Source organism: Eurosta solidaginis, chromosome 3 (genome assembly GCF_040869045.1).
Source record: "Eurosta solidaginis isolate ZX-2024a chromosome 3, ASM4086904v1, whole genome shotgun sequence".
NCBI lineage: Eukaryota > Metazoa > Arthropoda > Insecta > Diptera > Tephritidae > Eurosta > Eurosta solidaginis.
In genome coordinates this window covers 225,645,185-225,671,094 of record NC_090321.1, presented here as the reverse complement: position 1 = coordinate 225,671,094, position 25,910 = coordinate 225,645,185, and the positions used below count along the sequence as shown (strand labels likewise).

Below are 25,910 nucleotides of genomic sequence, written 5' to 3'. Positions count from 1 at the left end.
TATTGTCATTTCGCAGTTATTGAGGAAATTAACGATTATGGTTTAGCGCGTACATAAGTAAAAGACTTTGTAGTATGCTGATCGAAGCATTCCAAAACTATTGTAGTCATATTGATGTATAAGAAGCATCTAAGTTCAGCCGGGTTCCCTGAAGCGAATTCCTGTTTGTGTACTGCATGTGAAGTAAGCAAGACCGATCCCGTACCGGACTCGACGAAGTGCGCGGTGGAAATGAAGATTGAAAAAATTATCCAGCGCAATTTATGACTACCTCCAGAAAAATTTCAGTCTCGCGTGAGCTTGGCGAATCCGTTCAAATATGAATGCATCATACATGGATGACCTGGAAAGCTCGAAGTGGTCATATCAAATCTTTTCCAATATTTTTGGACTGGTACCTTCATCGTGCTAGGTAAAACCTTCGGGTAAGGTTTTTGTACAGACAAGGAGAAGTGGGCAGTGTACAAGAGATAGGGGAAATAAGACAACAAGTACAGAGGCAACCAGCGCAATTTATAGCTTCTCCAAATCAATTGTGACTACTCATGGCGAATCATAAGCAGATGAGATTAACAGAGAACTCGCTGTGCATTAAAGCCACAGAATATTATTCGAATTTTGTCTCATGATAGTCGGGTGACGGCATGGGATAGGGGTGCAGTCGAGCTAGGCCGCAGCAGTGCCGAACTTTCCAGCACCACACTCAAGTTGCATATGGTTACAATCCTCTCACAGCGCTAAATGTTGTTGTTGTTGTTGTTGTTGTAGCGATAAGGACACTCCCCGAAGGCCTTGGGGACTGTTATCGATGTTGATGGTCCTTTGCCGGATGCAGATCCGGTACGTTCCGGTACCAATCCCGACCAGCTCAGGGTCGCCAGAGCCTCGGCTGGTAATGAAACAGGATTCGCCACGGATAGGTGAGGTTGGCAATTGCGTTTGGAGAAGCTATATATTGCGCTGGCAACCTGAAAGGGTTGCGCTACACAACCCCTTGAATCTATTTGGTATTTTAGTCGCCTATTACGATTAAACTGAATTGTAATACACTACGTGGGAAGATTTCTAGTTCCACTGACTTCATGAAGCGGCACCTTATCCGCCATATAACAAAAACTATTAACATTTCCGGGTACATTGCGACATATTTCCCAAATTTTAATAAATAATCATGATAAAAGATCTCCTATCGTGTAGAGGTAAATATCCATAAAATGGATATGGAGAGATGTAACAATGCGGCTGCAAATGCTGTAAAATTAACAACTATCTGTCCGGCACCAAAAAATAATGGGTGTGACTTTCGATAATGACCTGCATTTTGGCGAGCATGCAGCCGCAATTGTACCTGAAGTTCGCTGGCAGCACTTGGGGCAAAGACAATAAAGCGACCATATCGTCTTCGATGTAGACGCCGAGCTTAAAAGAAACACACTTGAAGAAACTGCAGGTCAGTAAAAACACCGTACTCAGAACTGCCATGACCTATCTTCCTATGTCGGCAGAATAACATCTACCCAGTGAAGCAGGAGTACTCGCCATAAAAAAAAGAAATGAAATACTGAGCATACAGGCACAATTGAATAGTCAAAAACCTGGGAATCCTAACAGACATCTGATTGAAGAGGCCTCACCATGGATATCGATAACACTCTCCAAAAACCTTCGGGAAGTGTTTATATCGCTGCAACAACACCAAAAACAAGAGGCTACGCCTTTCAACAAAATAATTAGTAATCTCCGCAAGCACTACAAAAATATCCGTGACACAATAATTCAGCCGTTTGTACCAAAAAAAGCCTCAAAGTCAGCAAAGTCTTATACAGGTCAATGTCCGGGGAACCCCATTCTCAATGACGAATACCCAGATCTCGCAGTTGAGGAAGGCAGACATCTCAGAAAGACGCGCGTAACTCTGGCACTACTTCGATCTGGATTCTGTAATAGATTCAACTCTTATCAATAATCGACCCAGACATACTTAGTGTAGAACCAACGCTTCTAAGGCCGGTTTTCCAGTGAAAGTTTAAACTCCAGTGGACGTTGACTAGATTTTAACGAGGCCATATCGGCCGCTTTAGCTGAGATGAGCAGCAAAATTGTATGTTATCGAACAAAGAGGCAAGGTTAAACTCTAGTCAACTTTAACTGGAGTCTAAACTCGCACTGAAAAACTGGACCTGACTCCCATGTCTATTTGGTCCAACCCTGCAGAAACTGCATGTTTCCTTAGTGAGTGACTGCACTTATTAGATGGAGCGAAGCAATGGTACAAGAAGGAGACGACCTTCCCGTGATGGTCGGGCTGGTACCTTAATGGTGTTTATTACCGGACCGTATCCGGAAAAGAACCATCAACATCGATAACACTCCTGAAAACCTTCGTTGAGTGGCCTTATCGCTACCTAGGTATCTATCTAATATTCATAACGGTTAGATCCGTTGGTCTTAGGTTTGGTTTTTGAGTACGAGTTTAAACTCCAATTAAAGTTGACTAGAGTTTTACCCTGCCACTTCAGCCGCTTAAGCTGCGATTAGCAACAGAATTTGGTGCTATCTCTGGTCAACTTAAGTTGGAGTTTAAAATCACACTGAGAAAACCCGGCCTTAAGGGCCAATTAATGGTGACTTATAACCATAAAACCATAACCAGATAAAACAGCTGATCGAACCTTCCTTATGGAATTTAATGTAATCGATTAATGGTGCTATACCATAACGCTAACGCCATAACCATATCATAGCCAACCAATTGGTTTTTGGTTTTTGGTTTCTCGCCATATCCATAACCTAAAAATATTTGAGTTGGTGAATTTAATAACTTTTCGTAGATTTTATTCGTTGTTTTGGATACATTATGACACATACATACGTAAAATTACCCGTATGTGTACAACAACATACAAATACATACTTTGGTGCGTATATTAAATATAGTTATATACATATATAAGCATATACATACGTAAAATTACACATATGTGTGCAATGACATGAAAATACCTACTTAGGATCTTTTATATTAGATATAGTTGTATATAAGCAAATACCTAGATGGAAATGCATTAGGCCGGGTCGATTTGTGTGGAGGCAAAAAAATCGCCCATTGCTCTGTGAAAATCATATTCTAGGGATCAAAATAAGAAACTTTGCCGAAGGAACCATACCTCTAAAACGAATTCTAATGTCCCCCCTCCCCCCTTTGGGTCGTAGGGGCAAATTTTGAAAAATCTCACTTTGAAATGCCTATGTTTTTTCTTTTTGGAGTTTATTTTTCTCTTTAGAAATTTATTTAGTCAGAACATATGTAAATGAAAAAATGAATTTAACTTATTAATAGAAAAGAAATTAAAAAAAATTATTAGAAATTAGCGTTTTTACAACCCACTTTTAAAACCAAGGCATCACTGTGATGCGTTTTAAAAAATGAAGGTATCACTGTGACACAATTGCAGATCGTAAAATTGCTTGTGTTGTTTTTTTTAAGCCACCACAAGACACAGCAGGTAGAATTGAAATTTCCCCTACCCAAAAGTTCCACCCAAAGGGGGGGGGGGGGTCATCAGAATTCGTTTTAGAGGTATGGTTCCTTCGGCAAAGTTTCTTATTTTGATCCCTAGAATGCGATTTTCACAGAGCAATGAGCGATTTTTAAATCGACCCGCCCTATAATGCACGTATGCATACCCTTATGTAGAATATGATTATATCGATATATAAGCATATACATAATATTGTAACGATTTTACTTGCAAATCCTCTTATTTGCAATCCTCTGCTAAGTTCGAATCACTAAACTGTTGAATAAATAACTCCAATATTGAATAATGGAAAAATGGCCTTTATTAAAGTACTTCACAATAACACTTATGCGGCAGTTACCCACGAACGTACGTAGAAAAAACGTGTCAGCTGACACAACCTATCTTATGAGTGTGCAATGTAAACGAAAACTCACCGACGTGGAACGCCCGTACGTACGTAGCCCGGAACGTAGAAATCAAAACAATTTTGATTTTTTCCGTAAGAACGTGTCAGCTGATCGCTCTCTCACTAGACAGAGTTGCCTAGTAAACTTTTGTACGCTAATTTTTGACCGTTTGCAATTTTATGCAAAAACGCCTAATTAAAGTTTGAAAAATTGTGAAAATAATTCGAAATAATAATGTCAAAGTGCTGATTATAAATATTTTATCTATTTATACTTATTTAATATGTATTCCGGCCTTTTACAATATCAAAAATTAAATTGGAAAAAGTTGATGTTTCCATAAGCATGCATGCAAAATGGTCAATGGCAACAGTGCTTATCTGTAAACAATACACACACAAATATGTTATGTACATGTACACAGACGCACACATTGATTCCTACGGGCTTGAGAGTTCGGTCAAACTGCTTCGTACGACAAACGTTCTTACGTACGGCACACGTCGGTGGGTAACTGCCACATTATACTTTGCTACTCGCTGGCTTAATAACCAAACTGACTGATAACTCAAATGAAACTCTACTATTGGCCGCCAGATCGCGTGCTTAATCAAACTGATTGATAGCTCAACTCAAACGGAATTACTTCTTACTCGCCTGCCCCGCTTTTATAGTTTACGCTGCATACTTCTAGCCTCTTCCATTTCCAGAACTTACCAACTATATTCGTGTGTGTATAGTTCTCATATAGTTTCTACTTGTTTACAATTGTCTACTTTTTAGCGCTTCTCAGATGTACATATGTGAGTTTGTAGTTTACAGTCTCCGCACACACATAAGCGTATAAGTAAATTCATCTGTGTGTGACATCTCATCTCTCGCTGCCTTGTATGTAAATGTTGCTCGTCGGAATGTGTACATATGTGTAGACGCAATTATTGATTCGTTTATGTAGATACATAATGATTGAATTATTGATGTGAATTCACGTCACTGCTTAGCATCGGCCTGGAGATGGCAGCACTCCTTAGTTTTGCTAATATTCGTAACACTGCCCTCCACCTAAGTCTGGTCATCCCGATCAGACAAATCTCCCAATCTAAACGCCGCTAGCATCTCCAAATGTACCACCCTTCTAATCCGTGGTTTCCCAGTGATTTGTATGCGGTAGATGGTATCACTGATCTTCTTCACAACTTTGTACGGGCCTTCCCAACTGCACCGTAATTTGGCTGGAACACCTTTCCGCCGGTGAGGGTTGTTTAACAGTACCAAATCTCCCGCCAAGAAACCTTCCGAATTAAAGTTCTTGTCATGCCAGTGTTTCATCTTACTACTCGTTACCCTGGGCCGTTCCTTCACACTCTGTTGTTTGGTCAATGAACCACTTCGTAGAGCTTGCGCTGGACGGATTTGCTTTGCATAATCGGTATCGTTCCCACATTTCACAACAGTAGTGCGCTCCGGCTTGAAACTGCCCTCGCATTCTTTCTCGGAAATTCGTTGCTTTGTTTTCCTGCGTCTTTTAGATTTTGTCAATGCCAGTGTTTCTCTCGCAGGTATTTTTGATTTTGATTTATTTGGCCCATTCGATCTATCAACCTTTGCCTTTGACTTTCGTGGTCTTTGTCGAGTCTTTTCCACCAGTACCCGATTACTGCTGAACCCTTTTTCCAAACTAAAGTTAAGTGGTATGTCCTGGTTCTTATAGCGCATAATTTTTCTCCGCATATCGATCCTGACGTCATGGTCAACCAAGAAGTCCACTCCCAATATGACTTCATCAACGATCTCCGCCACAACGAATTTGTGTAGAACCATGACTTTTCCAATTAATACCTCACATACAACTTCGCCTTGAACTTGGTTATACTCGCCAGTGACCGTGCGCAACTTTGCTCCAGGTAACGGTTTTACTCTCCTGTTGACCAAGTCAGATCGGATCAAGGAATGAGATGCGCCCGTATCTACAGTCAGTACTCGTTCTTTGCCATCCACATTCCCTCTGACGGTAATACTGCTCGATTTTCTACCAATTTGCGACACAGATATCACAGGGCATTCAATAGCTGGATCTAGTTCTCTACCTCTTACTCGCTCTTTCTCATCTCCTCCAGTTTTGCGTTTACGGCCACCCACATTGTTGGAACTATTAAGACCAAGATCGCAATGACATGCTATGTGACCGGACTTCCCGCATTTGAAGCATTTGATAACTTTTTCACTTCGCTTTTGCGATCTTTTCAGTGCCTCCAATATTGCGTCTACCCACTCTGGCCTGAATACTTCCACACGGCGTGCTTTGGAAACTGGCTTACACAGAAGCGACGCTGTTTCCTGAATCAGAGCATGTGATACCGTTTCTGCGAATGTTGGCTTTGGGTTTGCGTATGTAGCTCGCTTTGTTTCGACATCCCGTATGCCATTTATAAAGCTTTGAATCTTTACCCTTTCAGTGTATTGCACGGGTGCGTCCGCATTCGCTAAATGTGCTAGCCTTTCAATATCCGACGCAAACTCTTGCAATGTTTCACCAGGCCTCTGGAAGCGGTTCAGCAACTCCATTTGGTATATCTGTCTCCTATGCTCAATTCCGTATCGTCTCTCTAGAGCGTCCATCAATGCTTCATAACAGTTCCGTTCGCCCTCTGGAATGGTTTGTAAAATCTCAGCTGCAGGCCCTTTCAACGCCATGAACAATGCAGCAACTTTATCTTCCACATTCCAGTTGTTCACTGCTGCGGTCTTCTCAAACTGTAGCTTGAAGACCTGGAAAGGAACAGAACCGTCAAAAGATGGAGTTTTTACCTTTGTATTACTCGCTGAAGCAGCCGGCCGATTAAGTTGCAATTCCTGTATACGACCTCTCAACGCATCCAACTCTGCCTCGAATTTTTCTTCAAACTGCATTATTTTTTCGTCCATGCGCGCTTCGAGTTTTGATGATATACGCGCCTCTTGTGCTTCTAGTTGTACTGTTATGCGTGTCTCTTGTTCTTTCAGTTGGGTTGCCATATATGTCTTTTGTTCTTCCAGCTGTGATGACATATTTGTGGATATTTGTGATGACATTTCTGTTATACGTGCCTCTTGTGCTTCCATCTTGGATGTTAAAAGTGTCTCCTGCGATTCTAGTTGTGATGCCATATATGTCTTCTGTTCTTCCATCTTGGATGTTATACGGTTCTCCTGCGATTCCATATATGTCTGCTGTTCTGCCAGTTGAGATGACACTGTCGATGTTTGAGCAGATATTGCAGCTAAAATCATGTTCAAGTCTGTACTGGTAACCGTCTGCGATGTTTCGTTCTTCTCTTAAATTTTTGTTGTCTCCTCGCCATCAAGATGAAAGACATGCTCTTCCACATCGATTCCTTCTGCTTCCATTGCTTCTCGTAGCCGTGCCTGAAGTTCGATCTTATTGCCGGTTGTATTTAATCCACGGTTCTCCAACTCCTTTTTCAGTTGCTGGATCTTCAATTCACTGAACTTTGCCATGTCCAAGTTGAATTCCCAATCTTCGGAATTTATTCAACAATTCCTCTTCTGACACCAATTGTAACGAATTTACTTGCAAATCCTCTTATTTGCAATCCTCTGCTAAGTTCGAATCACTAAACTGTTGAATAAATAACTCCAATATTGAATAATGGAAAAATGGCCTTTATTAAAGTACTTCACAATAACACTTATACTTTGCTACTCGCTGGCTTAATAACCAAACTGACTGATAACTCAAATGAAACTCTACTATTGGCCGCCAGATCGCGTGCTTAATCAAACTGATTGATAGCTCAACTCAAACTGAATTACTTCTTACTCGCCTGCCCCGCTTTTATAGTTTACGCTGCATACTTCTAGCCTCTTCCATTTCCAGAACTTACCAACTATATTCGTGTGTGTATAGTTCTCATATAGTTTCTACTTGTTTACAATTGTCTACTTTTTAGCGCTTCTCAGATGTACATATGTGAGTTTGTAGTTTACAGTCTCCGCACACACATAAGCGTATAAGTAAATTCATCTGTGTGTGACATCTCATCTCTCGCTGCCTTGTATGTAAATGTTGCTCGTCGGAATGTGTACATATGTGTAGACGCAATTATTGATTCGTTTATGTAGATACATAATGATTGAATTATTGATGTGAATTCACGTCACTGCTTAGCATCGGCCTGGAGATGGCAGCACTCCTTAGTTTTGCTAATATTCGTAACAATATGAACCCACCTGTATGCACTGACGTATACATACTTACGTATAGACTTATAGTTAAATATAATTATATATATAATCATTTCAAACATACAAATGATAAATACATTCAGGCACATATACTTGCATCGAGTACCTATATATAAACATGTATAAGCATTTAACTACCTAGAATTAACCGGTCATATACAAGGAAAGAATTTTGAATAATGAGTTATAAATAAAATTGTAATTAAAATCCGGTTCGGTAATTTTTTTTTTTGCGTTTAGTTTTTTTAAGTTTCTTTTTTTTGAATTGTAAATTTTTGAATGTCTAACGGTCTGTCCGTGGCATCCGGTTCGACCGGATGTCGTTTTAGTTTGAATTTATAAGCGTTTTGAATTAGTTCTGCGCTTTTGTCAGTTTTTTTTTTTGAATTTGACAGCTGAGTCTTGAATAGGCATGATATAGACTTTTCTTTTGTTATGGCGCAGGAACAGTAAGGTCGGCAAGGACCCCGCCCGGCCGACGTGACTAGCCACTGTGCACCACTACATCATGCCGACTGCCTTCCTTGCTGTTCCCATAGTAGATGCGATTCCATAACAGTTTCTGGTTTCTCGCCATATCCATAACCTAAAAATATTTGAGTTGGTGAATTTAATAACTTTTTGTATATTTTATTCATTGTTTTGGATACGTTATGACTAAGTGACCTATTTTTTGTGGAATATGTAATTTTTTGCGTTTTCTTCATGTTTATGAAATTTTCCCGATTTTTAGGTTAAGGCACCATTAATCGATCACATAGGAGATGGTTATGGATATGGGTATGGTTACGAATATAGCGTTAGGGCTAAGGAAGTTTAATTCACACTTAAGGAAGTTTAATTAGCCCTTTACCCTTCAAAAATTGTTGGAGCATGTGGCCCACTTGTGTCATACTGGAGTACTCCATGGATTACTCTGATGTAATGCTGAGCTAGTGTATATGGTCCAGTCCTAGTATATCGCAATGTTAATTGGACCATATTTTTTGTATGAATTGCGGTTAATTTTGGAGCATTTGCTTGGTCCATTGCGATTACTCCATATATGCATGCATGGAATACTCGCAATTATTGCAGGGTATTTCAGGGTTGAACAGTTTTTTTTTTTACTTTACAGTGCTACTGAAATATTGAAAGTTACTATCGATCACAACTGATTTGTGCTATCGATTTCATCAACAGTTTTATGGCCACGTGCAAAGGGAAACAGCTGATTTTTTTGACAGTTGGAAACAGCTGGTCGAAATGGATATCTTTTGATCAACAAAGCTTTGCATGCAAAATTTTTATTTTTAAATCAACAAAATAATTAAATAAAACATAAGAAACGACGCGAAATGTTGCAGCCCTCCAAACAGCAAGTTCTACGTCTCTATAAGCATCTAATACGTTACGGCAATCAATTGCAATTAACCGATAAAAACTATTTTCTTGGACGCATAAGACGTGAATTTAAAGAAGGACGTGCGCTCAGCGATCCAGTACAGATTGAATTCAGTTTTAAGGTAAGTAGTATTGTGCTATATGGTTGAAAAAAATAGTGCCACCGTTGTTTCTTTATTGTAGCGTGGTGAAACGCTTTTGCGTAAAGGACGTATCGTTTAACTCACTTTCAACCATTAAAAATGCTACGCCTACTGCACACATTTATTGCTAATAGCAATGCAATAACCACCGCCTATGCACCACTCATAAACAATAGCCGCTGGAAAACATCAAACTGCAAAATCGACTATTCACGCTATCCCAAATTAGATGAGAACGATTTAGAAGAGGATTTTATGCGCGGCAGTGGACCAGGGGGGCAATCTGTGAACAAAACTTCCAATTGTGTGTTTCTGCGTCACATACCAACAAATCTAATCGTCAAATGTCACACACATCGGTTAGCGTCAAAAAATCGCGTTGAAGCACGCAAATTACTTTTGGAAAAATTGGATGCACATTTCAATGGCGAACACGCAGTGGCGGCACAGTTGAAAGTATTAGAAGCGAAAAAAGGCGCAGAGCGCAAGCGTCGTCAAGAAAAGTTAAACGAGATGAAAAGGAACTGGAAAGAACGTGAGCAGGCGCATATTGAGGGAAAAGGGAAAACAACTGTGACCTGAAATACATTATCAATTACCATTTTAATTAGTTACATTTAAAACCCCCGATCATATTTCACTTAAGCTACTTATGTTGAATAAAAAGTTATACCTGTTCTTAAGTCTACCAACTGGAAAAGTCTCCAAAATTTGCTTTGCCCACTGCTTTGGTTTTCTTTTTCGTTGTATCTTTGCTTACACCATTCTCTTCTGTTGCGCTAGCCAACTTCAACGCATTTAAATTCAAATATTTTCCCACACCTTGTCGATAAACTTTCAATGGTTCATTTAAACGTTTTTGTTTTTTCACTTCAGCAGCAGCTTGCACTTGTTTTTCCGCCTCTTCTGCGCGTTCCTTTGCCAATTCTTCCAAAGCCTCCTTGAAAGGATCAACAAACACTTGTGCTGTTTCAATGATTATATCCTCTATGGGTCGGTCTTTGTTGTCTACTTCAATTTTTTCCATTTGTGTTAATGTATCCATGCCGCCGACAAGCTTTCCGAACACTGTATGCTTACCATCTAAATGCTTGCAAGAACGATATGTAATGAAGCTAATATAAAGGGAAAATTTATTCATTTATAGATATTTGAATTTGGCCAACAAAAAAATAGTTACTAACAATTGCGAGCCATTTGTATTAGGACCAGAATTCGCCATTGACAGCATGCCACGTCCTGAATGTGATAGATTTGGTTTAAATTCGTCTTCAAACGGTTTGTCCCACACTGATGCACCGCCAGTGCCGGTACCCGTTGGATCACCACCTTGGATCTAAAGAGGATAAAAAAGCAGCTAAAGTTATTCTGTAGAAGTGTTCGATTTAGTTTGTTCTTGCGAAGGTCCATGGGCAAGAGTGAGCGAACTGGAGTTGCCTCATTTGGCAGCATTCTGAAACAAATTCTTGAAGAATTTTTGGTGCTACCATAACAAAAAAATTGGCTCTGACGGAGGAGAGTTCCTGACTAAACCTCTAAGATTCCAGAGCAGCGGAAATGAGTTCTCCTTAATCATTAACCAAAGCCGCAATGACAGTGAGAGATAATAACACCTGCCTAGACGATATGGCAGGTTGATCTTTGCAATCGGCTTTATGACAGAAACTGAAAAATGCCAGGCAGGTTGGTGATACCCAGATCCCACCGGGCAGACACGCAGGCCGAAGCCATCTGAAAAGTTGATCAGAGTTGTGTACAAAGCATTGGGGATATAGTTTGTGTATCCCAAAAACCAAGCAGGAATGAAAGTGTTTGTCTGCATAACTTCCATAGAACCGACGTATAAAGTGGCAATCTTTCTAGGATATTGTTAAAATTATCACGACCAAAGCAAATTAAATTCCATGTAAATAAACTTAGCTAAGATTCATTAAGTAACTTACCATAAAATTCCGTATCGAACGGTGAAACTTGGTATTATTGTAATAGCCATCAATGCAGTGTCGAATGAAGTTGTCACAGGCACGTGGCACAGCATCACAATAAAGTTCAAAATTAAGCGGCCCACAATTTGTTTGCAAACGCACATAGCCCTTCTTTTTGACACGTTCGTATTTTACTAAATCATCTTCAATTATTGCCGCCTCATGATTAGAAACTGGTACCATAGCTGTCGAGGTGAAACTTGCAGCGACGGCACCTGTAGAATAATGTGCTGCATTAAATTTATCCGCTGTACGCTTCGATGTACTTGGCGCTTCTTCGGGCTCCTTATAATCTCGCTTTAATTGTGCTAATGTTTCCTTAGTTTCCATATTCATAGTTTTAATACGTTTTGTGGGATCTTTACGTTCCAATTGCTCTTCTTCGGAGAGCACACGCAAATTTTTACGTATATGATGAAAACGTGAAATATCAAATTTTTCTAAATGTTGCGGATCTTGTATTGTAATGAGATCTTTGCGTTGAAACGGTGAATCATCGACTAGATCCTTCCAATTTTTAGTTTTGATATTCAATTGCTCAATAGCTTCCCATGAGAAAACATTACCAGTAGTGGCCAAAGCGACGATGTGCGAGTTTTTAGTGAATGGTTTAAATAAGGCAGGACAATGATATTCACCATCGGCATTTTTATGAAAATTTAATTTTATCAAAACTTTTGCATCTTGCGCTTTGCCAGTGATTGGATTTACTTTGAAAGTTTTTAAGAATGCATGTATAGCCTCCAAACTGAATACGTTGCCATCAACATCACAATATGGCGTATCAAAGGGCACCATGGTAATGGTACAATGATCAAAGGGCAGACGCTTGAATTTGATGTGTTCATTTTCGGCTGACTCGAATTTCTTGCCGCCATAGAATTCTGTCCACTCGGTGTACGTGAGGTACCTGCAGCCATATATCGTAATTGTGCTTAAGTTTTTCTAAATTTGATTTCACAATGGTGTTTACTTACATTTTATCCTTTTGATGCTGCCGCTTGCCCATTGTGATTATATATTTTATTTATCTAACTGCTCTCAAGAAAAACAAATGCTAAAATTTAACGTTTTGGTGCTCAATTGACAGTTGTCAAGTTTCACTTGTCAAATGAAATACTTCAGTGGCCTCAAAACTGCAAGCTTCATAAGATAAACAGTTTGGCGCTTAATCATAGTCAAAATAAAATAGATTTTAAATTTGGTTGCAGCTTTTTGACATAATTTTCTATGAGCTATCTGTCAAAAAAGCTGAAACTAAATTTAAAACCTATTTTATTTTGACTATGATTATGCGCCATTATGTTTTTGGTTAAAATTTCAACAGTTTCGGCTGATAATATGCGTCCAAAAATATCGGGAGGGATATCAAACGCCGCACCTTTACCTGTTATTTTTTGTCCGGAGATATGATAAAAGTCTAGTTGAGGGGTCGACTGCTAATACGCGTCAAAAATATCGAGGGAGGTGTCAAAAGACCTATTGACCTCGACACCTCGACAACAAGAATCCGAAGGCAGAAAAGAAAAATTGTATCTCTGTCCGGAGATATTTGCAGTTGAAGTTGGCGATTTTCATTTGGTTGTTGTAATTTTGTTTACCCACAAAAAAAAATTGTGAACATAAGTTCTTTGCGCGGATATAGTTTTGGTCTCCAAACCGGTGTTGGACCCACCAGGGTAATTTTTTATAAGCGCGGCGGAAGGCCGCCAATCCAGAAAGGGGTTCTGCGCAAAAATACTCTGAACCCACCGCAGGTTTCGGAGGGACCCACGGGTCATTTTTCGGTTTTTCGTTAATATCTTTTGAACGAGTTAAAATGTTTATTTTCCGCCTTCGGATTATTAATACTGATGTCAAGACGCGTCGTTTGACATCTCTCTTGATATGTTTGGTAGCGTATTAGAAGTCGACCCCTCAACTGGACTTTTACCGAAGATTTTTGCAGTTTAAATTGGCAATTTTCACGTGGTTGTTGTAATGCTTATCATCTCGAAGCCGATGCTAAGAGTGACTTGTATGCACATCCAAAAATCAATCATTATGTATCTACACAAACGAATCAATCATTATGTCTACACATATGTACATACACGCAGCGGAGAAGCAACGCACAAACACATGCTGATGCTCCCAAAAGTATGCAATTTTAATTGTGGAAGGGTCGCTCACAAACATCAACGCTCACAAAATACACGCGCATATGATACACACGTGCATCTGTAGTTATAATTATATACCAGTAACTGGAAGCGCCTAGAAGATGCAACGAGGAAATCGCACAGTATAAAAGCAGCAACAGTAGAGGCGCGAGTTTCAGTTTGATTTAAGCATTCCATCTATCGAGCAGTAGCAGAGTTATTTTTGAAAGTACTTTAATAAAGGCCATTTTGCATTACTGAATAGTGGTGTTATTTATTCAACAGTTTAGTGATTCGAGCATTAGCAGAGAATTTGCAAATAAGGGGAAAGCAGAAAATTCGTTGTTGAATAAATTCCGAAGATTGGGAATACAACTTGGACATGGCAAAGTTGAGTGAATTGAGGATCCAGCAACTGAAAAAGGAGTTGGAGAACCGTGGATTGAATACAACCGGCAATAAGATCGACCTTCAAACACGGCTACGAGAGGTAATGGAGTCACAAGGAATTCATGTGGACGAGTATGTCTTTTATCCTGATGGGGACGAGACAACAACAAAAATTGAAGAGAAAAACGAAACATCGCAGACAGTTACGAGCACAGACTTGAACATGATTTTGGCTGCAATATCTGCACAACATCGACAGTAACATCAATGCCGTCGCAAATGTCAGAAATGTCGACACAGATTACATCAAAGATGGAAACTCAACTGGAAGAACAGAAAACATATATGGCATCCCAACTGGAAAAGCAAAAGACATATATGACATCTCAGTTGGCTGAGCAGTTGAAAGCACAGGGGGCCCGCATATCCTCGCAGCTGGAGGCACAGGGGATAAGGGTAACATCGAAGTTGGAGGCCCAGGATACAAAAATTTTACAGTTTGGGAAAAAATCGAGGCCGAGGTGGATGCTTTGAGAGGACGTATCGAGCAGTTGCAATTAAATCGCCCAGCATTTTCAACGAATAAGCCTGGTTTCATTGGGCCACTTGAAGGCAGCGCGCTGCCACAACATCCATTAAAAAAAAAAATGTAAAAACACCATCCTTTGACGGTTCTATTCCTTTTCAGGTCTTTATGCTACAATTTGAGAAGACCGCAACAGTGAACAACTGGAATGCTGAAGATAAAGTTGCTGCACTCTTCGTAGAATTGAAAGGACCAGCTGCCGAAATCTCACAGACTATTCCAGAGTACTAACGGAACAGTTATGACGCATTGATGGCTGCTGTAGAACGACGGTACGGAAGCGAACACAGGAAACATATATATCAAATAGAATTACAAAACCTTTACCAAAAAGCTAATGAGACTTTGCAAGAGTTTGCTTCGGATGTTGAAAGGTTGGCTCATTTGGCAAATGCCGACGCACCCGTAGAGTACACCGAGAGGGTAAAAATCCAGAGTTTTATAAATGGCATACGGGACGTAGAAACGAAGCGAGCGACATATGCAAACCCAAAACCCACATTCGCAGAAACGGCATCCCATGCACTGACTCAAGAAACAGCGTCACTTTTGAGTAAGCACGGATGCAAAGCTCATCGCGTGGAAGTGGAAAGGAGACACAATTTTGGAAGCATTAAAGGGTACGCAGCAGAAGAATAATGATGCAGTCAAATGCTTTAAGTGTGGAAAGCCAGGGCACATTGCACGTTATTGCAGTACCAATCCTAACAGTTCCAGCAATGTGGGTGGCCGTAAACGCAGAGCTGAAGGGGATAAGCAAATCTCCAAATCCACCCAATCGTTAAACTAAAGAAAGTCAGCCGCAAGGAGCGACAGCTGGCTCCCTCAATTGAATGCCCCATAATACCTATCTCGCAAATTGCAAGAATGTTAAGCAGTCTTACTGTCGGAGGACATGTAGATGGAAAGGAACGTTTACTGACTGTAGATACGGGTGCATCTCATTCCATCATTCGAGTGGATTTAGCCAACAAGAAGATAAGACCATTGCTTGGAGCAAGATTAGGTACAGCTACGGGAGAGGACACACGGATAACTGGAGTATTAGCATGTGAAATAGCAATTGGGAACGTCATGGTAGTACACAATTTTATAGTGGGGGAGATTGTTGATGAAATCATAATTGGAGTGGATTTCTTAATCGACCAAGGCATCAAGATCGATATGCAAAGCAAGACGATGCGATATAAGAATATGGATGTGCCACTAAATTTCGGCTACGAGAGAGGTTACAGCAGTAAACGAGTGCTGGTGGAAGAGAGTCAGCAAATACCACCAAAATTCGAAGCAGTCATCTGGGCAAAGGTTGATGGAGATTGTGGGACAAACAAATTGTGGGTTGTCGAGGCAGCAAACAAATCAACACCGAACATACTTGTAGGAAAAGCACTGGCTATGACAAAACAAGATGGACGTATCCCGGTAAGAGTACTCAATGAGTTCAAGAGGCTGAAGTAATAATCAATTGTGAACAGCTCCAGGAGGAGGTTTCAACTAGCAATATTTATCGTTCAGATGACATCATGGCATGGACGGAGGGACTAGAGGAAGACTATCAGAGTAAGGCAAAACAACTGCTCCTAAAATACGCGAGCATATTCCACCAAGATGGTTCCAAACCAGGTCGCACCAACGTTGTGAAACATCAAATTGACACTGGAGATGCGAGGCCGATCCGTCAAGCTCCTCGTAGTGTTCCACTGGCGAAGCGGGAAGTTGTGAGTCAAATCATACAAGAAATGAGCAACAGCGGCGTCATCGAACCATCAGCTAGTCCATGGAGCTCACCGGTAGTACTTGTAAAGAAGAAGGATGGAAAAATGAGGTTTTGCGTGGACTACCGGAAGTTGAATGACGTTACGAAAAAGGATAGCTACTACCCATTGCCAAGAATTGACAACACTCTGGACTCGCTCTCTGGTACGAAATGGTTTTCCACACTGGACTTGAAAAGCGGCTACTGGCAAGTGGAAGTGAAAGAGAAAACAGCCTTCAGTGCCGGTGATGGTCTTTGGCAATTTACAGTGATGCCTTTTGCACGATGTAATGCACCAGCTACTTCTGAAAGACTCATGGATCAGGTACTGAAAGGACTACATTGGAAAACATGCTTAGTGTACCTAAACGACATCATCGTATTGGGAAAGAACTTCGAAGAACATCTGAAGAACTTGGAGGAGGTTTTCCAAAGAATAGCTGGTGCTGGTCTTAAAGTAAGTCCCAAAAAGTGTTCGCTATTTAAAAAGGAAGTAAATTATTTGGGTCATAAGGTAACGACAGAAGGCATCTGTAATGCGAATGAAAAGATAGAGGCAGTTAAGGATTGGCCAAGACCACTGAACCTGCATGAATTGAGAAGTTTTTTTGGGCTGTGCACATATTACCGCCGATTTGTACCAAACTTTTCCAGCTTACCACAGCCTCCATGAGCTTACAAGAAAAAATAAAGCTTTTGAATGGAAAAAGGAGCAAGAGGTGGCTTTCCAAACATTGAAGGAACGTTTGTGTACTGCCCCAATGTTGGAATATCCGATTACAGGAGCAACATTTATTCTAGATACAGATGCGAGTGGATATGCTATAGGAGGCGTTTTGTCACAACTGGTTGATGGACAGGAGAAGGTAGTTTCATATTACAGCCGTTCAATTGGAAAACCAGAGAGGAACTACTGCGTTACCCGGAGAGAGCTATTGGCATTGGTAGAGTGCATTAAACATTTTCCCAAATACCTCTACGGCCAGCGATTCCGCGTCAGGACAGATCACGCAGCGTTGAAATGGCTTCTGCAGTTCCGTAATCCGGAAGGACAATTGGCACGGTGGATTGAGCGACTACAAAGCTATGACTTTTCCATTGAGCATCGAAAAGGTAGTACCCATGGAAATGCTGATGCAATGTCACGAAGACCATGTAGTTTGGAATGCAAGAACTGTTCAAAGGCCGAGGCTAAAGAAAACATTATAGATGTCCGGCTAATGACGATAACATGTACAGATGAATGGGACAAGGAACAACTAAGGAAGTGTCAGCTAGAAGATAGTGATCTGTCACACGTTATGCAAGGGCTCGAACGAAATGAAAGACCAAATAAAGAGGAGATGTCAGCAGAGAGTCCCATTGCGAAGTCATATTGGGCACAGTGGAACAGTTTGGAATTGATATTCGGTTCGTGCTCAGCGCGCTGCATAATGGTCCAAGCGGGGGTCATCTTGGAATCACGAAGAAGCTCGAGGAGATTAAACAGAGATTCTATTGGGTTGGTTTCCGTTAGTCGGTCGCTGAGTGGATTGCGAACTGAGAGGTTTGCAGCAGAGCGAATGGGCCCAAAACCCGAAGTCATGGCCAGATGAAGCAATATAACTCAGGTGCGCCATTTGAAAGGATCGCTATGGATGTCGCAGATCCATTTACTACTAGCAACTGCGGAAACAAATATGTACTGGTGGTTATGGATTTTTTCAGCAAATGGCCAGATGTATACCCAATCCCAAATCAAAAAGCTGAAACAGTAGCAGAAGTGTTTATAAACAATTGGGTTGCAAGGTATGGTGTACCAATGGAGTTACATTCTGACCAAGGCAGCAATTTCGAATCAGCTGTATTCCAGGAAATGTGTAAAAAATCATTGGGAATTCGAAAAACACGGACAACTGTATTGCATCCTCAGTCCGATGGTATGGTGGAACGATTCAATAGAACATTGGAGGAACATTTAAGGAAAGTAGTAGATAAGTACCATAAGGAGTGGGATACTCATATATCATTATTCTTGATGGCTTACCGATCGGCAGTGCATGAGACAACGGCCCAAACTCCCGCAAAGATAATTTTTGGCAATGACCTTCGACTGCCAGCTGATTTGAAGTTTGGGATAGATGCCGATGCGGAGAGAAATGTCAAGAAATCCACTAGTGTCTTGGAAGAAGAGCTGAGAGAGATACACGATCTTGTAAGGCAACGATCAAAGATTATGAGTGACAAGATGAAAGCGAGGTACGATAAAGCAACTAATTCGGAAGGGTTTCAGGAAGGATATTTGGTGCTGTTATACAACCCACAACGAAAAAAAGGTTTGTCCCCGAAATTGCAGTGTAATTGGAAGGCCCATACAAAGTTGTAAAACGGATCAACGATGTAGTGTACCGCATACAAACCATTGACAAACCACGAACCAAAATGAAAGTGGTTCATTTGGAAAGGCTGGCAGCGTTTAGATCGAGAAATTTGTCTGATCGGGACGATCAGACTTAGGTGGAGGGCAGTGTGACGAATATTAGCTGTTACAGAGAATCAGTAGTAAGCTCTTAAATAAAACGCGCAAGTGAATGTACAAAAGGTTTAATTCAAACTGATAACTTCAATATGTACAAAGTAATGAATGTTGCGTACCACAGCTACTGTGGTGTAAAACTCAAATTGACATTTTATATGCAATGTTGCCACACAGGACAAATATTAATCTTATTATTTGAACACTTCTTCTTAAGGTTAAATATTTGTTTCAAAAAACTAACTTTAATTTATTTTAACCCAAGCAAATTTACAAAATGACAATGTTTTTTCTTGTTCAAACATTTGGTTAAAATATCGGCAACATTTTCATTGGTAGAAATATACTTTAAATCAATTTCATTATTTTCTACTTTTTCACGAATGAAATGGTACTTAATATCTATGTGTTTGGTCCGTTTATGATGAACTGGATTACGTGCTATATGCTGCGCACTGACATTGTCACCATAGAGAACCATTGGAGCTGTATTCGACCAACCTATTTCATTTAATAATCTTTGGATAAAAACCGCTTCCTTCGTTGCTGTTGCTAAAGCCACATACTCGGCTTCAGTGCTGCTTAAAGCTGTCACATTTTGTTTTGTTGAAGCCCATGAAAATGCACTGCTTCCCAAATAGAACGCATAACCGGAATATGACTTTCTGTCGTATGGATCGTTAGCCCAATCTGCGTCAGCGAACCCTTTCACATATTCACCAGTCTTACGATATACAATACTTAAATTCATTGTAGCCGAAAGATAACGCAATACGTGTTTAGCCGCTGTTTCGTGTTCTTTATGTGGATCAGTATTACGCCTAGAAAGCTTACTAACAGCGTGTAAAATATCTGGGCGACTCAAGACTGCTAAATACATCAGAGAACCTATTAAAGATTGGTATTCAGTGACATTTACCTTAACACATTTCTCGTCTCTGCATCCAACTTGAAAACCTGGATCAAGTGGTGTTGCAACTTCTCTACACTCCTGCATTCCGTATGTTTCAAGCACAGATTTAATGTACTTCTTCTGATTTAGAGAAATTGTACCTATTTCCCCTTGTCGCTGAATTTCTAAGCCAAGAAAATACCTTACAGCACCGCCATCATGCATTTGAAATTTCGACGCTATCTTCATTTTAATTGCTGATATTTCGATCGCACTGGAACAAACTATAAGTATATCATCCACGTAGACTGCTATGTAACAAAACTGCTGTTTGTCTTTTCTCACATATAAACATGGTTCATATTTGCATTTTTTGAAGCCAATGTCGTTTAAAACTGCATCCAAAGTACTATTCCATACACGGCCGGACTGCTTTAATCCATAAATCGCTTTCTGAAGTTTCAAAACTTTGTTAGGATACTCTTTGCTAATGAAACCCTTTGGTTGTTTCATATAAACATTTTCGTATAGCTTTCCATTTAAATACGCATTAGATATGTCCACCTGGTGCATAAACATCTGTTTTTCCGCAGCTATCGCAAAAAGCATGCGTATAGTTTCATACCGAATTACTGGAGAGAATGTCTCCCAGTAATTGACTCCCAGTTGTTGCCCACAACCTTTAGCAACTAACCTTGATTTGAATCTTTCGATCTCACCGTGCTCGTCTCTTTTTATTCGAAAAACCCATTTCGACCCTATGACTTTTTGCCCCTTTGGCAAATCAACCATATTCCACGTATTGTTTGCTATAAGCGCGTCGTACTCTGATTGCATGGAACTTCGCCATTCATCAGCATATTGACCATTTAATGCTTCTTCAGGAGTTTCTGGTGTCTCGCTGTCTTCTAAACCATTTATGTTATTAAGTGTTTGATACTGTTTCCTTGGCCTGCCTCGTTGACCTGTATAAACATATGCTGGTCGTCCAGGTCCGCGTTTTTGTATTTCATGTTTTTGTATTTCTTGTTCATCACTTTCAGCTTCGTCAGGAGTTGCATACTCTTCTTCTCCGCCGGAGTCACTTTTTATTACATGCTCGACTACTTCATCTGCTAATTGTTCATTTTCTTTAATTTCAGTAGATTCCAGACGTATAATGTTTGTCGCAAAATCATCATTTATATCTGACATAACACTTTCTGACGTAGTACTCTTACAAAAATCGCCTTCTACAAATTTAACATCACGCCGCTCTATAATAGCACGTTTTTGCCTGTCATATAAGCGATATGCTTTTGCTGTTTTTGAATATCCGACAAATATATACTCATGACCTTTTGCTTCAAATTTCTTCTTACTTGTTTTATTAACTGCATATGCTCTTGACCCGAAAATACGGAGATGTTTCACTGAAGGTTTGCGCTTTTTCCATATTTCAAATGGAGTAACTTGATTTAGTATTTGAGTAGGACATCTATTGCGCAAATACACTGCAGTTTGTACTGCTTCAGCCCACAAAAACTCTTCAAGGTTCGCTTGAATCAATAAACTTTTCGCCATTTCAATTATGGTTCTATTTGCTCGCTCCGCTACACCGTTTTGTTGAGGTGTATACGGTACAGTCAATTCTCTTTTTATGCCACATTTTTTTAAATAATTTTCAAAATCACCATTAACATATTCTGTGCCGTTATCGCTTCGCACAGTCATAATTTTACAGTCCATTTGACATTCAACATAGCTTTTAAATTCTTTGAATTTTTCAAAAACTTCATTTTTCGCCCTCACAAAATATACAAATATTTTTCGAGAAAAATCGTCTATGAATGTGACAAAATAGCGATTGCCACCCAATGATTTTATATTCATAGGCCCACACACATCTGTGTGTATGAGTTCAAGCACTTTCTTTGTTGAACGTTCAACTTTTCGTGTAAATGGCAATGCACAAATTTTCGCTTTATTGCATGTATCGCAATTTACCTGCCTCGGCATATTTTTTAAATTTATACCACAAACCAGACCTTTCTCACAAAGTTCTTTTAGGCTTTGAAAATTCAAATGTCCATACCTATTATGCCACATCGTTGTCATTGAATCAACACTTAACATACTTACACTAGCTATTTTGTTTTCAGTGTACAAATACAAGTTATTTGTTTGTTTTGCTTGCAATACTATTGCATTCTTTTTATCTCTCACTGTGGCCAATTGTTTTTCAAACGTCGTGAAATTACCAAATTCTGCTGCTTTACTCACAGACAAAAAATTCATACGCAACGATGGCACATACAAAACGTTTTGAAGGGTTATTTTTTTATTACTATTTTGTAACACTACAGTACCTATACCGGGCGAATCAACAAATTTATCTGCTGCCAACATTACTTTAATTTCATTGGCAATAAAAGAAACAAACGCACTTCTATCACAACACATATGTGACGTAGCACCACTGTCTATGCACCAAATATTTTTCTTTTGCATATAATCGCTACTACAATACATCAAACAATTTGACGTTTCTAGCGCTTCTTCTTTTGTTTGAATGTTCTTTCTTTTATTTCGGCAATCATTAGCCCGATGACCTGTTTGTTGACAAACGAAGCATTTCCCCTTAAATTGAGATTTCTTCGGTTTCTTTGTCGCCTTTGAATTCACCTCACTTTGCTTATCGTTGTTTGTGTTAGCCGTGTTTGTATGCTTTGGTGCAATGCTTGTATTTTTAGTTTTATTTGCACATACATATACTGCTTGCATGCCCTCTCGTTCGTCTCGCTCTTGTCTTCTTACACCTTCTTCTAGAATTTTCGACTTAATGGCATCGAACGTCGGCAAACTGTCGCGTGTCTCAACAAATGAGTGTACATACTTTGATACATTATCATCTTGATGCATGTTTAAACGTAATAGTTTCTGGTACAGCTGAACTTTTCTAACAGGACCGACTGGCATATGAATTTGGCGTAACTTTTGCCATGCTTCTGCTGCAGTTTTGCATGCTTTGATATGCATTAACTGCATAGGTTTTACATTTAAAAATATGCATGCCAGCGCCTTCTGGTCTGTTACTTTCCACTTTTGCTCCAATTCACCAGTTGCTCCTTCCGGCAATTTGTCGCAAACAGCGCTCCATAAGTCCGTTGTAATTAGCACACTACGCACCGATACCGACCACACGTCGTAATTGTCTTCTGCAAGTTTTTCTATTTGCAGTGCGAGACTCATTTTTTCGCAAATTAAAAAACCGGTATTTCGCGTCACAAACTTATTCAAAAATTTATTTTATATATCTTGTATTTAAAAGCTCCTTTTACGTTCTTCTGGGCCCATAACCATTGTTACAGAGAATCAGTAGTAAGCTCTTAAATAAAACGCGCAAGTGAATGTACAAAAGGTTTAATTCAAACTGATAACTTCAATATGTACAAAGTAATGAATGTTGCGTACCACAGCTACTGTGGTGTAAAACTCAAATTGACATTTTATATGCAATGTTGCCACACAGGACAAATATTAATCTTATTATTTGAACATTAGCAACACTAAGAGATACGTTCATCTCTAAGCCGATGCTAAGAGTGACTTTTATGCACATCCATAAATCAATCATTATGTATCTACATAAACGAATCAATCATTATGTCTACACATATGTACATACACGCAGCGGAGAAGCAACGCACAAACACATGCAGATAACTTATCTGAGATGCTCCCAAAAGTATGCAATTGTAATTGTGGAAGTGTCGCTCACAAATACACGCGCATATAAGAGCTACACACGTGCATCTGTAGTTATAATTATATACCAGTAACTAGTAAATTCTGGAAGCGCCTAGAAGATGCAACGAGGAAATCACACAGTATAAAAGCAGCAACAGTAGAAGCGCGAGTTTCAGTTTGATTTAAGCATTCAATCTGTCGAGCAGTAGCAGAGTTATTTTTGAAAGTACTTTAATAAAGGCCATTTTTCATTACTGAATAGTGGTGTTATTTATTCAACAGTTTAGTGTTTCGAACGTTAGCAGAGACTTTGCAAATAAGGGGAATTGCAGAAAATTCGTTACGGTATGTTAGAGATGATCTGCGGCTAGTGCGTATCTTTGCTTCCGGTAGATATAGAAACCTCGGATTTTAAGCGCAACACAGAGCACCGAAAAGTCGCTGACGATGTTGATCTCTTAAGCTATTATGGAATAGTTTAGACGAGCATCGGCAAGACGGACTTGATAATTGTGTACCTATCGGATCCCACCTGTGGATCCCACCCCCTGTTTCAGAGGGATAAATCAGTGTTTTGGAGCGGTACGGGTTATTTTTCGGTTTTTTGGCAATCTCTTTTTACGGAAGCAAAATTGTACATTTCCAATTTGGGATTCGCGATACTGGGTTCAAAAACTTCTGTATTAAGAATGTCATGGTATCGCATAGGATTACCGCGCTGGCAACGGGACAGTGGATGCTTGAACTCTCTGCAGTTCGCAACGCCCGCTTCTATTGTAACGCCTCGAGCGAAGAGATCGGCGTGACGATAATTCGAGGCAATTGAGAACGAACTAAGGGACTCTTAGACCACTCTCTATACAGCCGAGCTTCGGGGCTTAGGTTGAGAGAATACTGGGTATCCTAAGTCATATGCACATCCCAAATCAAGAAGACTGGTCAGCTTGTCTATCACTGGCAGCATGTCTAGAATTGGCTGCCTTGATTATATGGCATTAGCCAACGATGTATTTGAAAACATTTTGTGTTTGAAGGAAAACAAAAAAACTGTCAAGACGGTTTCAAAATTCGTTTATTCTCTATTACAAACTGAACAGAGCTCTTTTAAATTTTCTTCGGGGAGGCATGTTTTTCATCATCTCCGCTTTTGCCATTTTCCAGTAATGTGTTGTTCGTCAGAGTCATCGGCTTAGATGAGGGGAACATATCCTTCGGCTACTTCGGCTTTTATAGGGAAGTGTTTCCCAAAGTAGTATGTTAGAGATGATCTGCGAGTGGAATAGTTTAGACGAGCATCGGCAATACGGACTTGATAATTGTGTTCCTACCGGAAGATATTACACAAAGGAGTGAGATTTTCAACAGTACGGCGCTTGTCTCACATATCTTTACCGGGGATTGCATTTAACGTTAAACTTTCACAGTGAGATATGTTTATTTTTGAGAATTTTCGGTATTTCTTAGTGATTAATTTAAAACTGTTATCTTGAGACCGAAATAGGTTTCGGTCATGGTTGATCCCTATTCTGCTCGGTTAGAATTAACATAATGTAAACTTAACATTATGTATTTTTTAGATAAAAATCAAAAATGATTCTAAACCATATTGATATTTTTACGGCAATTGGTTCTTCTCCTTCACTGATCATTCCCTTTATTTTTCTTGCACAACGGAATTTCCCTTTGAGAAACCGAGACCAGCAGTGAACTAACTGTTTTAATTGAAAATATCGGTTTCGGGAACTGTTATTTGCTATCTCTGATCTTGACTTAAAGTCGCCAAAGAAAATTTTGCTCATCCATAGAAAAATCTAGGTACTCGAGGAATTGTTCAGCATTAAAGCTCAGAATCAGCTCCTCCAACACAAATGTCACCCTCAATTACTCGAAGCAAATCCAGCTACGAGCGGAAGGAATGGTTTACTTCAAAATGTGAGGATTCGACGTGATCATATCAAATTGTTACCAGGATAGTCCAGATTAGGTGTTAGCTTCGGAGCGTACTGAATCTGTACCCGTCACGCGTCGCAAGTAGACATCATTTCCCGACAGTATTCGAATTAAGGAAAATGCTTCGGCCCAGAATGTTTACCTCCCGATGTTCTCTGGTGGCAGAAAAAAATGGTATCTTTTCTGGCTAAGATAGCATAGCTGATCCGCTTTTATCAACTAAACGCCAATTTAAAAATGAAGAACAAGAAGGAGTTATCTCAT

General features: G+C 39.8%; 3 protein-coding genes across 3 annotated transcripts; 2 read left to right on the top strand and 1 right to left on the bottom strand.

Annotated features, from left to right (window-relative positions):
* Window positions 1-9,394: 9,394 nt before the first annotated feature.
* Window positions 9,395-9,881, top strand: LOC137245145 (mitochondrial ribosome and complex I assembly factor AltMIEF1). Its single transcript, XM_067775332.1, has 2 exons — window positions 9,395-9,681; window positions 9,743-9,881. The coding sequence occupies exons 1-2, from the start codon at window positions 9,514-9,516 to the stop codon at window positions 9,779-9,781; spliced, it is 207 nt and encodes a 68-aa protein (XP_067631433.1). The 5' UTR covers window positions 9,395-9,513; the 3' UTR covers window positions 9,782-9,881.
* On the top strand, window positions 9,802-10,402 carry LOC137245144 (mitochondrial translation release factor in rescue). Its single transcript, XM_067775331.1, has one exon. It carries the CDS (start codon window positions 9,802-9,804, stop codon window positions 10,282-10,284), a length of 483 nt encoding a protein of 160 aa, XP_067631432.1. The 3' UTR covers window positions 10,285-10,402.
* LOC137245143 (RING-type E3 ubiquitin-protein ligase PPIL2) lies at window positions 10,071-12,782 on the bottom strand. The gene is made up of 4 exons (XM_067775330.1): window positions 12,665-12,782; window positions 11,646-12,597; window positions 10,887-11,038; window positions 10,071-10,817 (listed from the first exon to the last, which is right to left on the bottom strand). Exons 1-4 carry the CDS (start codon window positions 12,694-12,696, stop codon window positions 10,388-10,390), a joined length of 1,566 nt encoding a protein of 521 aa, XP_067631431.1. The 5' UTR covers window positions 12,697-12,782; the 3' UTR covers window positions 10,071-10,387.
* Between the last annotated feature and the right edge of the window lie 13,128 nt (window positions 12,783-25,910).

What these genes read in the sequence shown, in the direction of transcription:
- LOC137245143 (XM_067775330.1), bottom strand. Translation starts at nt 12,696, where the DNA reads ATGGGCAAGCGGCAGCATCAAAAGGATAAAAT. An exon ending in CAGCATCAAAAGGATAAAAT is followed by an intron (nt 12,598 to 12,664) that starts GTAAGTAAACAC and finishes ATATGGCTGCAG; the next exon opens with GTACCTCACGTACACCGAGT. An exon ending in AATACAAATGGCTCGCAATT is followed by an intron (nt 10,818 to 10,886) that starts GTTAGTAACTAT and finishes CCTTTATATTAG; the next exon opens with CTTCATTACATATCGTTCTT.
- LOC137245145 (XM_067775332.1), top strand. Translation starts at nt 9,514, where the DNA reads ATGTTGCAGCCCTCCAAACAGCAAGTTCTACGTCTCTATAAGCATCTA. An exon ending in AGATTGAATTCAGTTTTAAG is followed by an intron (nt 9,682 to 9,742) that starts GTAAGTAGTATT and finishes TCTTTATTGTAG; the next exon opens with CGTGGTGAAACGCTTTTGCG.
- LOC137245144 (XM_067775331.1), top strand. Translation starts at nt 9,802, where the DNA reads ATGCTACGCCTACTGCACACATTTATTGCTAATAGCAATGCAATAACC.